General features: G+C 45.6%; 1 protein-coding gene across 1 annotated transcript in view; it reads right to left on the reverse strand.

Moving 5' to 3' along the window:
• SOCS7 (suppressor of cytokine signaling 7) overlaps positions 1-13,340 on the reverse strand; it is a 33,858-nt gene extending 20,518 nt beyond the window's left edge. The window contains exons 1-6 of the mRNA XM_012663045.1: positions 12,565-13,340; positions 5,819-5,883; positions 3,386-3,490; positions 2,836-2,937; positions 1,832-1,962; positions 1,158-1,326 (exon numbers count right to left, since the gene is read on the reverse strand). Coding sequence (XP_012518499.1) covers positions 1,158-1,326; positions 1,832-1,962; positions 2,836-2,937; positions 3,386-3,490; positions 5,819-5,883; positions 12,565-13,340 — 1,348 coding nt within the window. The remainder of the gene's footprint in view (positions 1-1,157; positions 1,327-1,831; positions 1,963-2,835; positions 2,938-3,385; positions 3,491-5,818; positions 5,884-12,564) is intronic.
• Between the last annotated feature and the right edge of the window lie 2,415 nt (positions 13,341-15,755).

The following is a 15,755-nucleotide window of genomic DNA, read 5'->3' on the forward strand; positions in this document are numbered from 1 at the left end:
GGCTGTAGGATCGCTTGAGCCCAGGAGTTTGAGGTTGCTGTGAGCTAGGCTGACACCATGGCAATCTAGCCCAGGTAACAGAGTGAGACTCTGTCTCCAAAAAAAAAACTTGAAGAGATGGGGGCAGAAGAAACCGCAGACAAAGCTATGCTGACCTAAACAGCTACTTCCTGCCTTACAAGGGAACCAGATGCAAATAAATCCAACATAGCACAGGCTAAGAGTGGGAAGACTCCGTGGTGCCTGAGAAGAGCGTGACATGGGCTTTTATTTGAGACACAATGTCTAATAGAAATTTGTTTAAGGTTGAACACACGTGGGAAGACTGTGAGGGATGGGAGGGGCAAGTCCCTGAAACTCCCCAAAGTTCTCTACATTTTTTTTTTGTAGCATAATCAGGTATTTTGACAAAGCATGTATTACCCAGCCCCACAACCAATGACCATCACAAGTTTCTGGCCCCAAATACAGAATGCTCAGATGCAAAGTCAATCCAGAGAGCTGCATTTAACAAGTCAACTTCTAGGCATGACCAGAACTTGAAGTACCACCACCAGGAAGATGGCTAATAGTCTAAAGCACATTGATCTCATAAATGCTCAGCATTTTGATGAATATTTCCTGAAACTATAAACCTGACCTAAAGAGGATATGAACATCATCATGCTGCCTGGGAGGAAGTGACTATCCGGCAAAGAAATTCAGAACAGAACAGTCACAGGACCAGTACTATATTCTCCTCTTTGTATGTATATTTTAACAGAAAATATCTCTAAATGGTAAGGTTAATTATAAGCAAAGCTTGGGAGAATCTGTCTAATGGTCCTAGGTTGTTTCTTCCTTCTACCTAAAGAGTTTTACTGGCTCTATTCTTGGAAGACTCTTCAATGGCTCTGTTCAGGCCCTCCTATTAGGAGACAAGATGCTGAGAAGACTTTTGAATGGAACCCTTACTCTCCCTTCCCTTTTACCCCCACAACCTTTCTTCTAGTGACTGAAATCAGTGCCCATATCAACATTCAATTGAGTCTAAGAGATCTTTCCCTACTCATAGTTCCATTCCTATGTATCCTTCCTTTGAAAAGTCAGACAGCAAAGGTGGAGAAAGGCAAAGGGGGTTGGGGCGAAGGCTCTCCTAAAACACTAGCATCTCTTACCTCTGTAGTGCTCCATTCTAGTGTGGTGGGTGATACCCTGTGATCGGAAACTGAGGCTCAGGATGTAACGAGGATCAGAACTGTCTCGTACCAGGAAAGAACCATCTGGCTTCCCTTTCAGCTTCATCTCTGCATCTTCCCAATTCATTGGCCCCCAATACCAACCACACTATCAAAGACAAGAAGCAGTCAACTGTTATCAGAACAGAGAAATGTCAAAGTTTTCAGTACAATCTATCTTACCATGGAAAAATCCCCCATTCTCCAAAACATTTCAATAGGTAAAAGCCACTACAAGTGTCTCGACCATTAGCAATGAATGCCAGGCTCATTATACTTTCAGTACTCCAAGATAACAAAAGAATAATTCTACAATTCCATTACCAAGGGCTCCATCCAGAAAAGAAGAGGGAATGGAGTCAGTTATCTATCAAAATCACCTTAGACTATGTAAACATTTCTCCACAATCTTCCTTTATCATGTCCAAATCTTTTATCCCAAATTCGATTTCATTACATCTCTTATGCAATTAATAACAGCAGCATACTGTTCTGTCACTGTAAATATGGTGGCAAGTAAACCACTCCTCCTCTAAAAACAATAAAGGAGGGCCTAGGTACAGAATTTGGCCAGTGGAAGAGAGGGGAGCTGCCAGTCCTCAGGCACCACCTACCTTCTCCAACTCTCGAAGGCTGGCTGCAAAGCTGCTGGAGTCAGGCCGGTAGAGGGGACACTGGAGGTGCTGGGGGGGCTGGCTGTGCAGGGATTCAGCTGCTCGGATGGGAGCAATCCGGGGAAATGCATCTGCAGGGCAAGAGAGTGTGGTCACTTATTTGGCCTCGTTGCTCCCAACCACAAGCAGACCCTCCCCCCAAAACAGATGCTAACTGAAGAGGGGCGAGGCATTAGAAGCTAAGCTGGAAAGGGTGGAAGCCAAAGCAGTGGGAAAGAGCTGGATGGGCTAGAACAAAAAGCTGTGTGGGCTCGTGTAAGCTGTGAAGGATGGGTGGGGGCACTTAACCCCAGGAAAGGAGAGGGGAGCTGCTCACTAACCTGACTAAGGTGACTACTTCAGGGCCTTCACCAGCCTAGAGCGATTCCAACTTCTCCCACCTCGAAGTGAAGTGCCGATAAAGCAGCCTTGGAAATAGTGACTCGCTTACTTGCCCAGGAAGAGTAACGATTTTGCCAGGCAAGCAGAAAAGAATGCCGATTTCATTCATTTTTTTCCTTGGGTACTGGAAGCTGGCAAAGCAGGCATGGGCTACTAAATGCTTGGTACTTATTTACAAGGCTGCAGTAAATACTAAAAGCTTAGAAAAACCACAGAACCTTGAAAAACAGCAACACATTAAACCTCCTCACTATCCTGGCATTAAGGCAGTTTCTTAAGTGACATCTACTCAAGGATTGCAAAACAGTCTCAGCAGCAAAGAGATGAAAAACTCAATAGTTTTTTATCCCTAATAAAAGTCAGATTCATTCCATAAAGAAAACAGGTTAGAAAAACCAGTTCTCAGCCTCATTTCCAAGGAGTCTGGTCCAGCCAAGGAGAAAAAATTTAAGCTTTCTCCTAAACTGTTATTTCCATAAATAGATTTCTCCCATCCTTTCATAGTACAGAGTATCACTTTGTACTCCCAACTCTTATAAGTCTTGTCTCTAAACTAAGCTAACCTGGGGCATGGGGTGGAGGAGGCGGAGGTAGGGGGAAAGACTGCAAGGAAGACCCCATCGGAGCCACAAGGACAGATGTAGGCAGCGTCCCACTGATATCATCTAGAAGAGAGAACAAAAGCAAGAGGTTCAGAAATATGAGCACAGAATGGGCAAGGTGAAGGCAGAGGAGAGGGAGAAGGATTATCAGGTTGCCCTCTGAGGCAACATGGCCTGACCTTCATCCCAGCTTTTTACAGAAGGCAACAATCATCTTAATCTGGTTTGCTTTGCTTAGAAATCAGCAGAGTAAGGATATTCCTAAAGCAGCCCAATAGCAGTAGATTCAGGGCAAGATAAACGTAAATCTAATTAATATATGGACAGTAAATATTACAGCATGCAGGTAAGAGACCCATTTAACTACTTAGACAGATGATAGAGGTGCTGAGAAAGGGACAGTCATCATCAGAAACCCAGATGCTTGGTTGGCTCCTGGCCAGCCAAGAACAAGTCCTGGGAGGTCACCCTCCCACTAGGGCAAGAAGGCAGAGAGTGGAGCAGACTATACCTAGGAGGCTGAGGCTTCTTCTCGGAGGAGGAGGGGGAGTTGGAGGGTGTGGAGAGGTCAGGCCCCGCTGAGAAATGTCCACGTCCACAAGCGACACTGTTTCACCTGAAGGATTCACGGAGCAAGCGTGTTAAAGAAGCACCCTGCCCAAAGCTGAGGCTGAAAGCGAAGGTAGCAAAGGGCAAGCAACAAGGCTACAGGTCCACGGCTCTCAAAAAGCTCAAAATGGAATGCTCCCCAGGGCTGAAATCACCCCTGATCGCCAGGAAAGTAAAATTTTAAATTCTATCATTCCTTTGCCCTGTTAAGGGTCAAGAATTCTTTGGGACAAAAACATGGAATTGACAGTGGAAAAGCCATGTAATTCTAGTTCTGTCACTGACTTATGATCTAACATTAAAAAAGGGGTCCTCTTTATCCAATGGAACCCGCATTATTTATCTCTTCAGACGTGTATACCAATCTCTGCCTTAGGAACAAGGCAAGTGGCTTGTTATACGCCCAAACAGACATGGAAAGCAAGTGCCAGAAAGATATAAGAAGTGCAAGGTGAGTTGAATCCAGATAAAGCTTCCAACATTAGCCCCAGTTTCTTCCTAGATGGCTTTCCACATCCAGATCTTCCAGAGTATTCACCCATGAGAGAATCTACCATTTAAGATATCAGTTCTTAATAGCTAAAGCTACAAAGGCTGAAAGTGCATTTACAACCCTAAAAATCAACAATTTTCACAGTCAGCCAAAAGTCAGGTAATCTTAGAGGAAGCTTCTCCATAGAAACTTGAAGGGATGTGGCACATGGCTTCTCTTAACTTCCCAGCATGTCATGTAGTTCTGTTCTCTACCATATACACTACCTGTTGCCACTCCTCTCCTTGAGTCATCAGAGGAGGAAGGGTATTTTATTAACACAGGTTAATAGCCAGGAATAGGTTTGCTTTGGCAGGCCTGATCCACAGGTCAGAATGTAGGATTTCTCTAATTTAGCCCTTAGAGTGTTGCTTCCAACACCCTTTTCTTATTCAGGGCTGAATTATCCCCTCAGCTAGTATTATAATGCTTCCCAGTAAAGATAATGAGATGACCATTACCTCCTGAGTATTTAGGTTTTCAGAACCTAAATGCATAGTTTTTTTACAAAGGTCTCAAATACTAAGATAAACAGAAAAGCTCTTCTAAAAGTCATGTGGACATTCTAGGAAGCTGGTACTGGACTCAACACACAGCTTGGTAACCGAGAGCCTAGCTGCCCAGAACAATGCAACCGGCCAGACAAGTGTGTTTCCTGACAGGTCAGGGAGGTCTAGACTGTAGGTACAGCACTTACATAAAGGATGTAATTCAAGGGGGCTAAGGCTGCCCTGAACCTGAAACTACAAGTGTGGGTGTTCCTTACTTTAAGGAAGAAACAACTATTAACTAGAAAGACATGCTGCCACGGGATAAGATTTTTTACCTCTAGGCTTGGGTAAGAACAGAGACCTCCTTCTCCACTACAGCAGATATCTATACAGGTACCAACTCACTTGTTCTGACAGCTCATGGCAGTCTACCCAACTGGGGGTCCCAGTGGCCTGCTTAACATCTTCCTGGAAATGTCCATTCCCAAATCATAATTCTTCCAATCACCTTTTTGAGGGACACAATATCCAAAGGAGTTTGGGATTTTTTTTTTTTTTAAAGGCTTCTCAGTCACAACCAATGAGTGCTCAGTCTCTGAGACTTGAGGCAGTGTGGTAAAGATCATCTTTTCTACACTTTATTCAAGCAGGAGCTTCACATCTGACTGATCTAACAGAAGGTCTCCCTCTCTAAAAACGGGAGCCTTTACCCATGAAATGAGAAGACAATTACCCATTACCCAAAAGACATTCAACAGCCTTCCTACTTTAGCAACTATGTTCCCGGCTGCAAGAGGAGAGACTTAAATTAGGTACAGTAAAGAACTCTAACAGCTGCAAGAACTGCTTGCCCCAAAAATGGGTAAGACAAGAGCTCATGTAATCCCCTTCATCCAAAGTCTTTAAAAATAGATCAGATAATCATGGATCATTTTTATTAGATAATCATGAACTCCCTTGGAAGCAGGGACAGGAATTGTATGACTTCTAGAGAGTCTTTTATGCACTGTGAGCCCATAAATTTGTAATTCCTACTTTTAATTTATATGTAGTGACCCTGAACTAAGCACTGCATAACTGCTAGGGCCACCCAATTACCAACAAGCAGCCTTTCTATGCAACTATAAAGCAAAGTCAAGAACACATTCCACACCATAAAAAAGTCTCAAACCCAGTGGGCAGAGAATGAAGGAAATAACTGCAGACAGGCTTGAAGCTCCCTCTGAGATACATCTGTAAGTGTATTTCCCAACAGGTCTCAGAATACTCCTGCTTTCAGATGTCAGAAGAAAGAAAAAGATATCACCCTTACCTGTGAACAGGGGGCTGAAGGAGACCGGAGAAAAGGCACTTTGAGTTCTTGTCAACCTGGGTTTCCTAGCGGGTGAGAAAGCACACGGAGAAAATAAAGGGGAGAAATGAGCATGTATGCACTTAAATCACCACAACACCCAGTTGCAGATGCACTGCAAAACAAAGCAAATCCTAGTCATTATCAGAAACACTCTTACAATAAAGCCTAAAATTTAAAGGGGAAAGTAAGATAATTAAGGCAATTCCTTAAATAGATTTGGCTATAGAATTCACCGGCCTACAAAGCAATAAGAAATCCCTCTGGACCTCTCCCTACCCAGTATATTAAAAGAGTAAAACACCTTGAGTGGTAATTAGCAAGTCCATTTCAAAAGGAAGGAATTCACATGCAGAGTTGATTTTCATTTGGGAGCCAAGAAGAAGGCTCTTGACCTGAACAAGAGCCAGCTCAGAGTAAGTTTTCCCTCTGGGCCTGCCTCTAGGATTAGGAGGTCCCAGGGAACATATTCCAACCTGAGAACAGCATTACAGGATGTACATGCAATCTTCCACCTCGAAGTCCTCTGATTTCTTCACAATTGCACCAAGGTGTGGGTAAAAGCCATCACAGCTAACAAGTGGGCCTCCTCAGGTGAGGGACTCTGCCTGGCACTCAAGAGGGCCCATTCCCCTCTCTGAGCTGCCAGTCACACAGCTCTCCCCCCAAGACTTCCTAATACTGTTCCAGGGCACCAGTCTGAAAACCCAGATCTCCTTTTGGTTAAGACACCAAAGGTAACCTCACTTTGTACCAGTTTCAACTGGCTTTTCAGTGGGAAATGAAAGAAATTCAAGGCTCTGAAATCCCAGCTACTCAGGAGGCTGAGGCAGGAAGATCACTTGAGTCCAGGAGTTCAAGACCAGCCTGAGCAACAAAGCGAAACCCCGTCTCTAAAAAAATTTTCCAAACTCTGACAAAGACTTCCTGGCCCAGAAATGTACTAAACTCAGAAAACTCACCTCGGAATGATGAATTGCCTACAAGGGAAAGAACTTGTTGAGGTGATGGAAATATGTGATATGCTGATTGTTTTAGGGGTTAGGATGACTATATAACTTTGTCAAAATTAACAGACTTGGACACCTTGAAAAGTTGAATTTTGTGGTATATAAATTATACCTCAATATATCATGCTTAAAAAAAATTCCTAACAAAATCCTACCCCTGAATTGAGTGCTTAACTCCAGGCATTACAGCTGGCTCACCTTCCAAAAATACTCTCACCCAAAGGTCTAAATAGAACGTAAACTCTTTTCAACTATAAACTGTACCAATGGGGGAGGGGCAGAAGCAAAGAAAATCCAAAATGAAATTCTATTTAAAATTATTTGACTTCAGAAGATGTTTATGCATTTATGTTTTCACCTTAGCTTCTCGGAATTCATTTCAAACAAAATTCCAAAACAATACCACGAAGGCCTTATTCAGAAAGAGCTGAAACACTGGTCCCGCCTTCTCCTGACCTATCTTCACACTCCCTCTGCAACCTCCTCCATGCTGAGCCTTGAGGAGTCTGGTGATGATGCACTCTGTGAGTATCCCACCCACAGCACACCAGAGAGGCTGCTGCAAGAAAACAAGATACAACCACACACAATCCCTCTGTTTATAAAAGTTGCTCATGGCTGCCTGCAGCTTGGTTCCAACAATTTCAACAACAAGAGGGCTGGAATGGAAAGTTAATTCCACTGGACATGAACTTTAAGACTGCTGAAGAGCTTCCAAGCTGATTTTTATTTGATAACTTGTGGGGACAACATTAAACTCAGCAAGTAGAAACCTAAAGCACTGGCCTTTCAAAAGGTTCACACCTCAGCCATTTGGCCATTTGCCTCTTTTCAAAGGAAGCTGCATTACTCTGCCATCTGCCCATGCTGGGGACGAGTCTCTTCAGTGCCAAGCACTGAAGAACGGCAGGACCCAAATGCACACATCTTGCGGAGGCCTTCTCACTTCGGCTCATCTTCTTCCCCACCCCCAGCATTTTGAAAAAGAAAAATCATAGTTTCTAGGATCTAGAAAAAGAAAAACATCTGAATCCAGGCAAAGCCATGTGAGAGCGCCAGGATAGTTTTTCCTGGCAAATAAGGGAACCTCATGGCTGGAAGCTTGCAGAGGTAAGAGGTCTGAGAGGCTGAAAGGCTACTGATAAATATGTGTGCTTCCTTTTCTCTTCAGGGAGACACTGCCTAACTAAAAACCCAAACCAGTTTCTGTCTCAAGTATCCTGAGAGCATTCTAATAGCAGTTATTCATGAAAAGACCAATCTAGATAACTATTAAAAAAAAAAAAAAAAGCAAGGGAATGATTCACAGAGAATTAAGGATGGTAGTTACCTGGGGGAGGGGCAAAATGTAATTAGGAAGCAACATTCAGCTCTTCAAAGGCACTGATAACATTCTATTTGATAAGGTTAGTGATGGGTGCCTAAGTATATATATTTTATTATTATTCAAGTACACGTACTTTATATATCCCCTTTTGTATGTATGAACCATTTGGAATGATGAAAGCCCATTCTAAGCTGACCTGCTGTTTTTTGGAGAGCAGTATGAATGATACGGCTCCAGATATCGTTTTAAACTAACCCTTCTATACTACACTTCCATGTTATTTATTCCTCCCCAGATCACATTGACGACCATTAGGGTGCAATTACGCCACTGTAACTTTGCCAGTGGGCCACTTGCATCTTAGTAGAAAGACTTGAGGGGTAGGGTGGGATGGGATAGGATTTGATGGGCTATGCTTCAGGTAACGGAACAGGACAGGGACAGAGGGCCTTAGGCAAAGGTCTTCTCTAAGGCTAGCAGTCCTTTGTGTCAGCTTTGCTACTGCCTGTGCCGTAGGTAACAAAGAGACAGAATGCCTCTATCCATTTCCTCTTTGCAAATTATGAATTGTACTGCAACAGATTTATGGGCTAAAAGGAGTTAAAAGCATTAGACTAGACAGAACAACAACATGTAAATGTACCCATTGGCCAGTTTTCAAATTCCTTGGAACCTAAAATATAAACAATGAAATAGTAATGACCTCCCTTTCTTGCCCATAAATCCCCTCTATTGACGCCCTAAGATTTTACATGTCCTTTTCTAAAACTAACTTCCAAATTAGGATGTCCAAATATCAGGTTTTACAGCTCCAATGTACCTCTGCCCCTGCTAAAGCACACAGTGCCAAGTCAGCCAGCCTGTGCCATTTCCAACATGTCATAAGCCACTGTCTGTTCATGTGCTACAGGCACAAAAACCATGTGTTCATTTTTAGTTCCAATACACAGACATCTGTGCAGCAAGGTCAGATCCAAAACTTTAACTACAGAACCTACAGAGGGAACTTCCAGGGAAAAGCCAAGAGGCATAGTCCAAGGTCTAAAACCTTAAGAATGATGTTGGCAGGGAGAATGTTAAGGAGTGAAAGGCACAAGACTCAAATGGACAGAGAGAGATTTTTAAAGCCAGGGAGCTCATTCTAAAAGAGAGCTGCCAACCACAGACACTTTGTGGAAAATAGTTAAAAAGATCAACAGTGTGTGGACCACACCCCCAAACATAAAATCATTTGCTCTCAACATGTCATGCTATGACTGAAAAAGACCCCTTTAGACCTGAAGACCCAAGAAAACAGTGAAAAAGGTTTCTCATGTCTGCCAGGTCTGTCCGTGTCAGGAGGGCCCTAAAACTGGGGTTAAGGAAGCCTGCCTCTTTTTCTAGAATTGTATCTTTTTTCTCAAATAGATAGGAAACCACTGCAGAATGGTTCTCTATTTCTCCACCTCATTGCTATGAAGACTGCCAGTAATAGCCTCACAACTGTTAACTTGGTAAAAACAAATCTTGAAACGTGAACAAGGGACCTATTTCCAACCAAGTGTGTATTACATGATGCTTAAAGATGGTCAGATCAAATGCTATTTCTCACCAAATCCAAAAGAAGACAGACAATCAGGTCAACATATGAGAAACAGACAAGGGAACTCCACTGGTTTTCCTGAAATAGCAGTTCTATATTGCACCGAGGCCCACAGGCATCAAGCCCAGCTCTTTGAATTCCAACATATGTATGTTATAAGGCCTAGCTCAGTTCCTCAGAACAGAAACCTGGTTAGTTGGTGGGTCCACTTCTTACTTCACTTAAAAAGAGTTCTCTAAACTAACTCATACTATATTAAGATGCAGTGTATCAAGGCAGGTCCACTTAGCAGACTCAAAAGCATCTGAAAGGAAGATTTGCTTAGTGTTAAAATATGGGAACTGTTAAGCCTTATAAAATGATTGCAGGGAGGCAGATGTTGAGAAAAGTAAAGATATTATGCCCAGAGGTTACTATTAAAACCCCACATTGCACAGCAAAGACTGCAGAAGCCCATAATTATCTCCAACCAACAAGGAGGAAGGCATATACCCTTTGGCAAAAGACTGAAATTTCTCACCACTTCCAGGTCCTACCCATCAAAACAAGAGAACAAGCTAAAATTCCAAACTCATCCTTCCTCCCAACATTGCAGACTTACTTAGGAGGTGCAGATCCACAGAAATCACAACTACCCTGGCCAGACTCACCAAGTTTCTCACAGCTGTGAGGCTGCCAGCAAGACTGGCACATAGTAAGCTGTGGAAAAGCTAAGAAGCAGCACCAAATCCTAAGCATAAAAAAATTTACCAGTTCAGTCTTATTACTTGTCTTCTAAAAAGGACAAAATATTCCATCTAGATATCTCTTGTCGACAATCTATTCCTATAAGGACAAGAACAACAGTCATCACTCTCCCATTTTATAGATGGGGAAAAAAGGGAAGCATGAAGATCACAAATTTGCCCTCCATCTCACAGCTGATGTTGGAGTTCTAAATGGGATCTAGACTTTCACATTCCCTGTTCAACATGCTGCCTACAAACAGCAGTCAACCAAACGTTTATACACAAATACCTAGCTCTTCTCCAATTCATCAGAAAAAGCCCTTGGACCAAAAAATGTAATTCTCCAGTGCCCTGAACTAAGCTTCTTTGCAGAGCTATAGCCCAATTTGCTCTGCAGCAGAAATCCGTATTGTGCTTAGTTGAGGGTTGGTGGCAGAGCAGCCAATGACCATTAAATTCTGCTTCCAAAGGCAAAAAACCGTATAATGTCATATGCCTTTCCTCTTCCTAATCTATTAGATGTAGCAGCTAATTTCACGCCACACCTCCTATTTGGTGTTTCTGGAATCTTAGACTAAGTCTTGGTCAATATGGAACAAAGGCAAGACAAACCACAAGAAAATTAGCAATCTATCCTAGGTCATTGCCCATAGCTTCAATCCCACCCCCAACCCGATGAAAATTTCATCTGTACTGGTAAGTGGAGCATTGAATACAGAGCCTACCACAAAAAAAGCTGTTTCAGCAGCCACATACTTTTTAAGAACTGAGCTCCCAGCATGAATTCATTGGGAGGGAAATGCAGACACACTGGCCTACCTCAAGGGACAACACACTGACTTCTTTAGGAAGTTTGGATTTGGCCTGATCCCCAAGATGAGCCCAGCTGAACTGAGCCCAGCACAGCTCTTCAGAAAGGGCAAGAAAGCCAAAAAACACTTTCTTCTTGGAGTACCCAAGTTCCCTTGAGAAGTCCATGCATAAGTGGTTTCTAGTCCAAGATCAACTGGGGAGCTTTTTAAAAATTCAAACTCTTAGGCCCCAGACATACCCATCTTTTCAAAAAGCTCCCCAAGTGATTCTAGCACACAGTAAGGTTATCAATTTACACTTGTTCTCTAGCCTTGGTTTACAGCTGTCAGTGTCTCAAGAATCCATCACATAAACCACACCAAAACCAATTCCAATCTTTCTCAGAACCCATTCAGAAGTACAAACCACAATGGCAGTTACCACAAGACAAGTCTCATTTCATTGACGCAAAAGTTGACAGCTTTCTAAACCAACACTACAGATCTAACATTGGATGTCAAAGATCAGTCCACCCTTCAGAAATGCAGGAAAAAACTCAATGTCTAAGTTTGGGATTTTCATCAACTGGCCTAGAACTCATATACAAACATCTATACTCTATAACTCCCTGATACTTAGAATTCTCAAATGGGCTTGAGAGAGAGCAAAGATATTTTCTATTTTCATAGACAGTGGTCAGCACACAGGCTTGAGATACCAAGTATATCTAAGGGAACAACCAGAAAAACACTAAAACTTTGAATAGAGATGCCCAACTGATTGCTGGCCTCCAAGTGCATTTGAAGTTCCCCATGTCATTTGTATGCATGAGTGTGAAGGAGGGTGGGGTGCTGTTACACAGATTAATAAGCAAGGTGGGCAAGATCCAACACCAGCTTTTTGCACCAAAGGCCAAACATTTTGAGCAACCTTCCTGCCAGGAGCAATGGCAGACAGATACCTCTGAAAAACTTAAAAACCCATGCCAGGGTGGGGATGGGGAGATGGTTTCAAATCATCTTCCAACAACAGAGATGCTAACCAGCTGAGAAGTGTCATGGAGCGTGAACTCTATTTTAAAGAGTGAAAGCTGTTTCCACAATTAGCTCTGACCTAATGCAAGATGTCACCACCTTTGGTCCCAAGTCTCTGCCTCCTCATGAAGACCGCATCTTAAGAATTGTCAGGAGGATCGGGTCAGCAGGAGAAAAATGGGGAAAAGAAACAAGAAAAGGAAGTTTGTCAGCCAGCCCCCCAGCCGGTCTCACCTCCCCGCGTCTAGCTCCCGGCCCGCAGAGCCTCCCATGTCTGTCAGGCTCGCAGCTGAAGCAGCCAGCTCTCCAGAAGGCCTCTTGCCGGTCCCATCCCCACCGCCGGAGCCACCGTTGCAGCTCTTCGTGCGAAAGAGGCGACTGAGGCGGATTTTAAAGGAGCCCTTCCGAGAAGGGCCCGCGAGTGGCCGGAGGGGCCCCGGAGGAGGTGGGGGCGGGGGAGGTTGCTGCTGCTGCTCCCCTCTACTCAGGCGCCCAGGAGGGACCAAGTCCTGCAGCGGGAAGGGCACCGGGGGTAATTCAGGGCCTGGGGGCTGCAGCAGAAGCCGGCCGCCCCCTCCTCCTCCGCGACCCGGGCTGCTGAGCTCCTCTTCCGAGCAGCTGTTAGTCTCCAGGCTCTCGGCCTCCGATTCCAACCCTTCTAGAACCAGCAGCGCGTCGCTCGTTTCCGTGGGGTCCTCCCCGGCCTGCGGGGTGGCAGCAGGCGGCTGGGGCTGCGGAGGGGGCGGCTGTGGGGGGCATGGGCACGGGCAGCAACCCCCACCGACCGTCTTGACCCCCGACCCCGCCGGCTGCCCAAGCCCTAGAGCCGCCAACTGCGCCTCTAGTCCAGCCGCGGGGCCCCAGGTCCGCTCGAGCGCCAACCCCGGCGGCAGGGCCTTGGGGTCCAGGGCACAGCGGTGCCGGGGACACAGCAGTTCCGAAGGTCCCGGCTCCGGGGCCGCCTCCGCGTCCTCCTCCTCCGGCGGCCGACCCACGTTGCGGAACACCATCAGCTGCGGCGGCCGGGAGCCCCGCGCGCCGGGCCGCGAGAGGAAGGGTGGCGGCGGGGGGCCATGGCCCGGGGGCGGCGGCGGCGGGCCTGGCTCGGGGGCCGTCTCTCCATAGCCGAGAAGGCGGCTTAGGACGCGGTACGAAGCGGCGGCCGCCGCCGCCTCGCCATCCCGGAGCTCGGCCCCCTGCATCAGGGAGAGGGAGGGAGGGCGGGCGGCTGGGAGCGGGGCTGGGGTGGGGACTAGGCCGGGCCCCGCCGGAGCCCCGCCCGCCGCGGCCCCCGGAGCGACAGCGCTAACGGCCGCCGCGGCCTCTGCCTCATAGAGGAGGGCGGGGGACGCGCGGAGCCCAGCGCGAGCCCAGGCCGCGCGCCGCCGCCGCCGAGGACCGCCCCGACAACGTCACTTCCGGGAAAAGTTGACCACGCCCCTTTCCCCAGGGCGAGCTCGCGCCGGCCTCCACGGCGCGTGACGCTACGTGTGCCCCGGGCCGCTATTGGCTGTGAGCTGGTTCTCTGCGGGCGTTGGTCTCCTGCCTCCGCCCTTGCTTTTCACTTCCTGGGGGCCCAGGCCCGGAGCATCTCTCTTGATAGAGTGAAGCGGCATTGGGAAGCATAGTTTGGTCCTGGGAGATAGCCACTGGCCTCGGGAGTACCTATGATTCTTGTCCTGCCTATGCCGCTTGCGATGTGTGACCTTGGCCGAGTCATTTCACCACTAATCTGTGTCCCCATCCTGGGAACCAGTGAATGACTACATGAATAATGTATCTGGATCCAGTGGTGTGCTGATACACGTTTAACAACCGGTTCTGGTGGAGGGGAGGGAATGCATGCATATGAGTATGAGTGACTTCGTTGTTGAATCAGAAAACAGTTTCAAATACTGGAAGAATATTTCCTCCATTTTTCTGCTATTCATAATGTAACGGCTACAGACATAATACATCTAAAGTATTAACACTTTCTCCCTCACTTTCTTAAATCTAGATAATCAACAACACAGTAAATTAAGCCCTCATTTGTAACATTTGTCTGGTTCCATGGGGTATATACTCCCACCATGGCTGATTTCAATCCATCAACTTCGCTTTACTAGACACAGGGTTTGGGAGAGATGAGCTGTAACATACCATTATGTAGTAGTTTAATCATACAGATACAATAGACATTAATAATCCCATGAGCATAAGTAAAATGATTAGGAAATGATGAGTTTTGATAATTCATTACCTTTGTTTTTAATATAATTTAAGTTGTATAATTTAATTTTTAATAGTGTCTTGTGTTTAACAATTGGTTAGCAAAATTTCTGAAGTTTTAACAATTGACTTTCACAAGCTGGTATGAGCCAGCTCCATAGCACGGCAAAACCTCAGTTTTCTTATCTGTAAAATAGCGATAAGGGTTGTAGCTTTGCTTACTTACAGGCATGTTGTAAGGATCAAATAAGATCAAGCTTATTGTGTGGATGAGGTGGGGCTGGAGGCAGGGAAACCAGTTAGGAACCCATTGCAATAGTCCCAGGGGGAGATATTGAGGTACCCAAGGGATAAGGAGGTAGGATCAGCCAGTAGAATTTAGCAACCTCAGTACCTGAGGGTGCATTGAGGGGAAGAGGGAGCAGGGTTGAGTCCTGCAGCCAGAGGGACCTTTTTGAAATGAAAATTTATTCATGGCCTGTGATTATAATCATTCATGGTTTCCCATTGTTCTTAGGCTAAAGATGAAACTCCTTAGGGAGGCCTATAGGGCCCTGTGTGATCTGACCCTGCCTCAGTGGCCACATTTCCCACCAAGTTCCATGTTGTTTTCTGTCTCTTGCATTCCCACTAGCCTTGTGTCAGACTTCCACACGTGTGAGCATTGCATTTCCTTTTTCTTGGAATACTTTCCCCTCTCTTTTTGCTTAGTAAACTCCTACTCATGCTTCAGCTTGAACTCACTCCTCATGACCTTAGGGAGATCTCCCTGCCTCGGCACTTCCTCCTCACCTAGCTCTAAGCCCACTCCTTTGTTGCACTTAATTGCACATGTGTGATTTGTAATCTGTCTGTGGGGCTATTTGATGAAAATCTGTCTTCCCTACTGAACTGAGAGTCCTGTGAGGGCAGGGGCCATGTTCACTTTTTGCCCTTCATGGACTCACCAGTGCCAAGGACCGTGCCCAGCACAGAGCGGGCCCTCCATACATAAGCACGGAATGGCTGTTCAACCTCAGGCCCTGTACGAGGCTCCTGATACAAACTCATCTCTAATTCTGCACAACAGAATTAATATCCTTCCTTGCACATGAAGAAACAAACTGAAGCTCAATGAGTTCTTTAGCTGAGGTCACTCAGTTCAAAAAGATGCAGTGGCATTCAAAACCAGCTGTCCAACTCCAAATATTTCATTCTCTACCCTCCTTCCCCAC

This window comes from Propithecus coquereli, unplaced genomic scaffold, assembly GCF_000956105.1.
Source record: "Propithecus coquereli isolate 6110/MARCELLA unplaced genomic scaffold, Pcoq_1.0 Scaffold119, whole genome shotgun sequence".
NCBI lineage: Eukaryota > Metazoa > Chordata > Mammalia > Primates > Indriidae > Propithecus > Propithecus coquereli.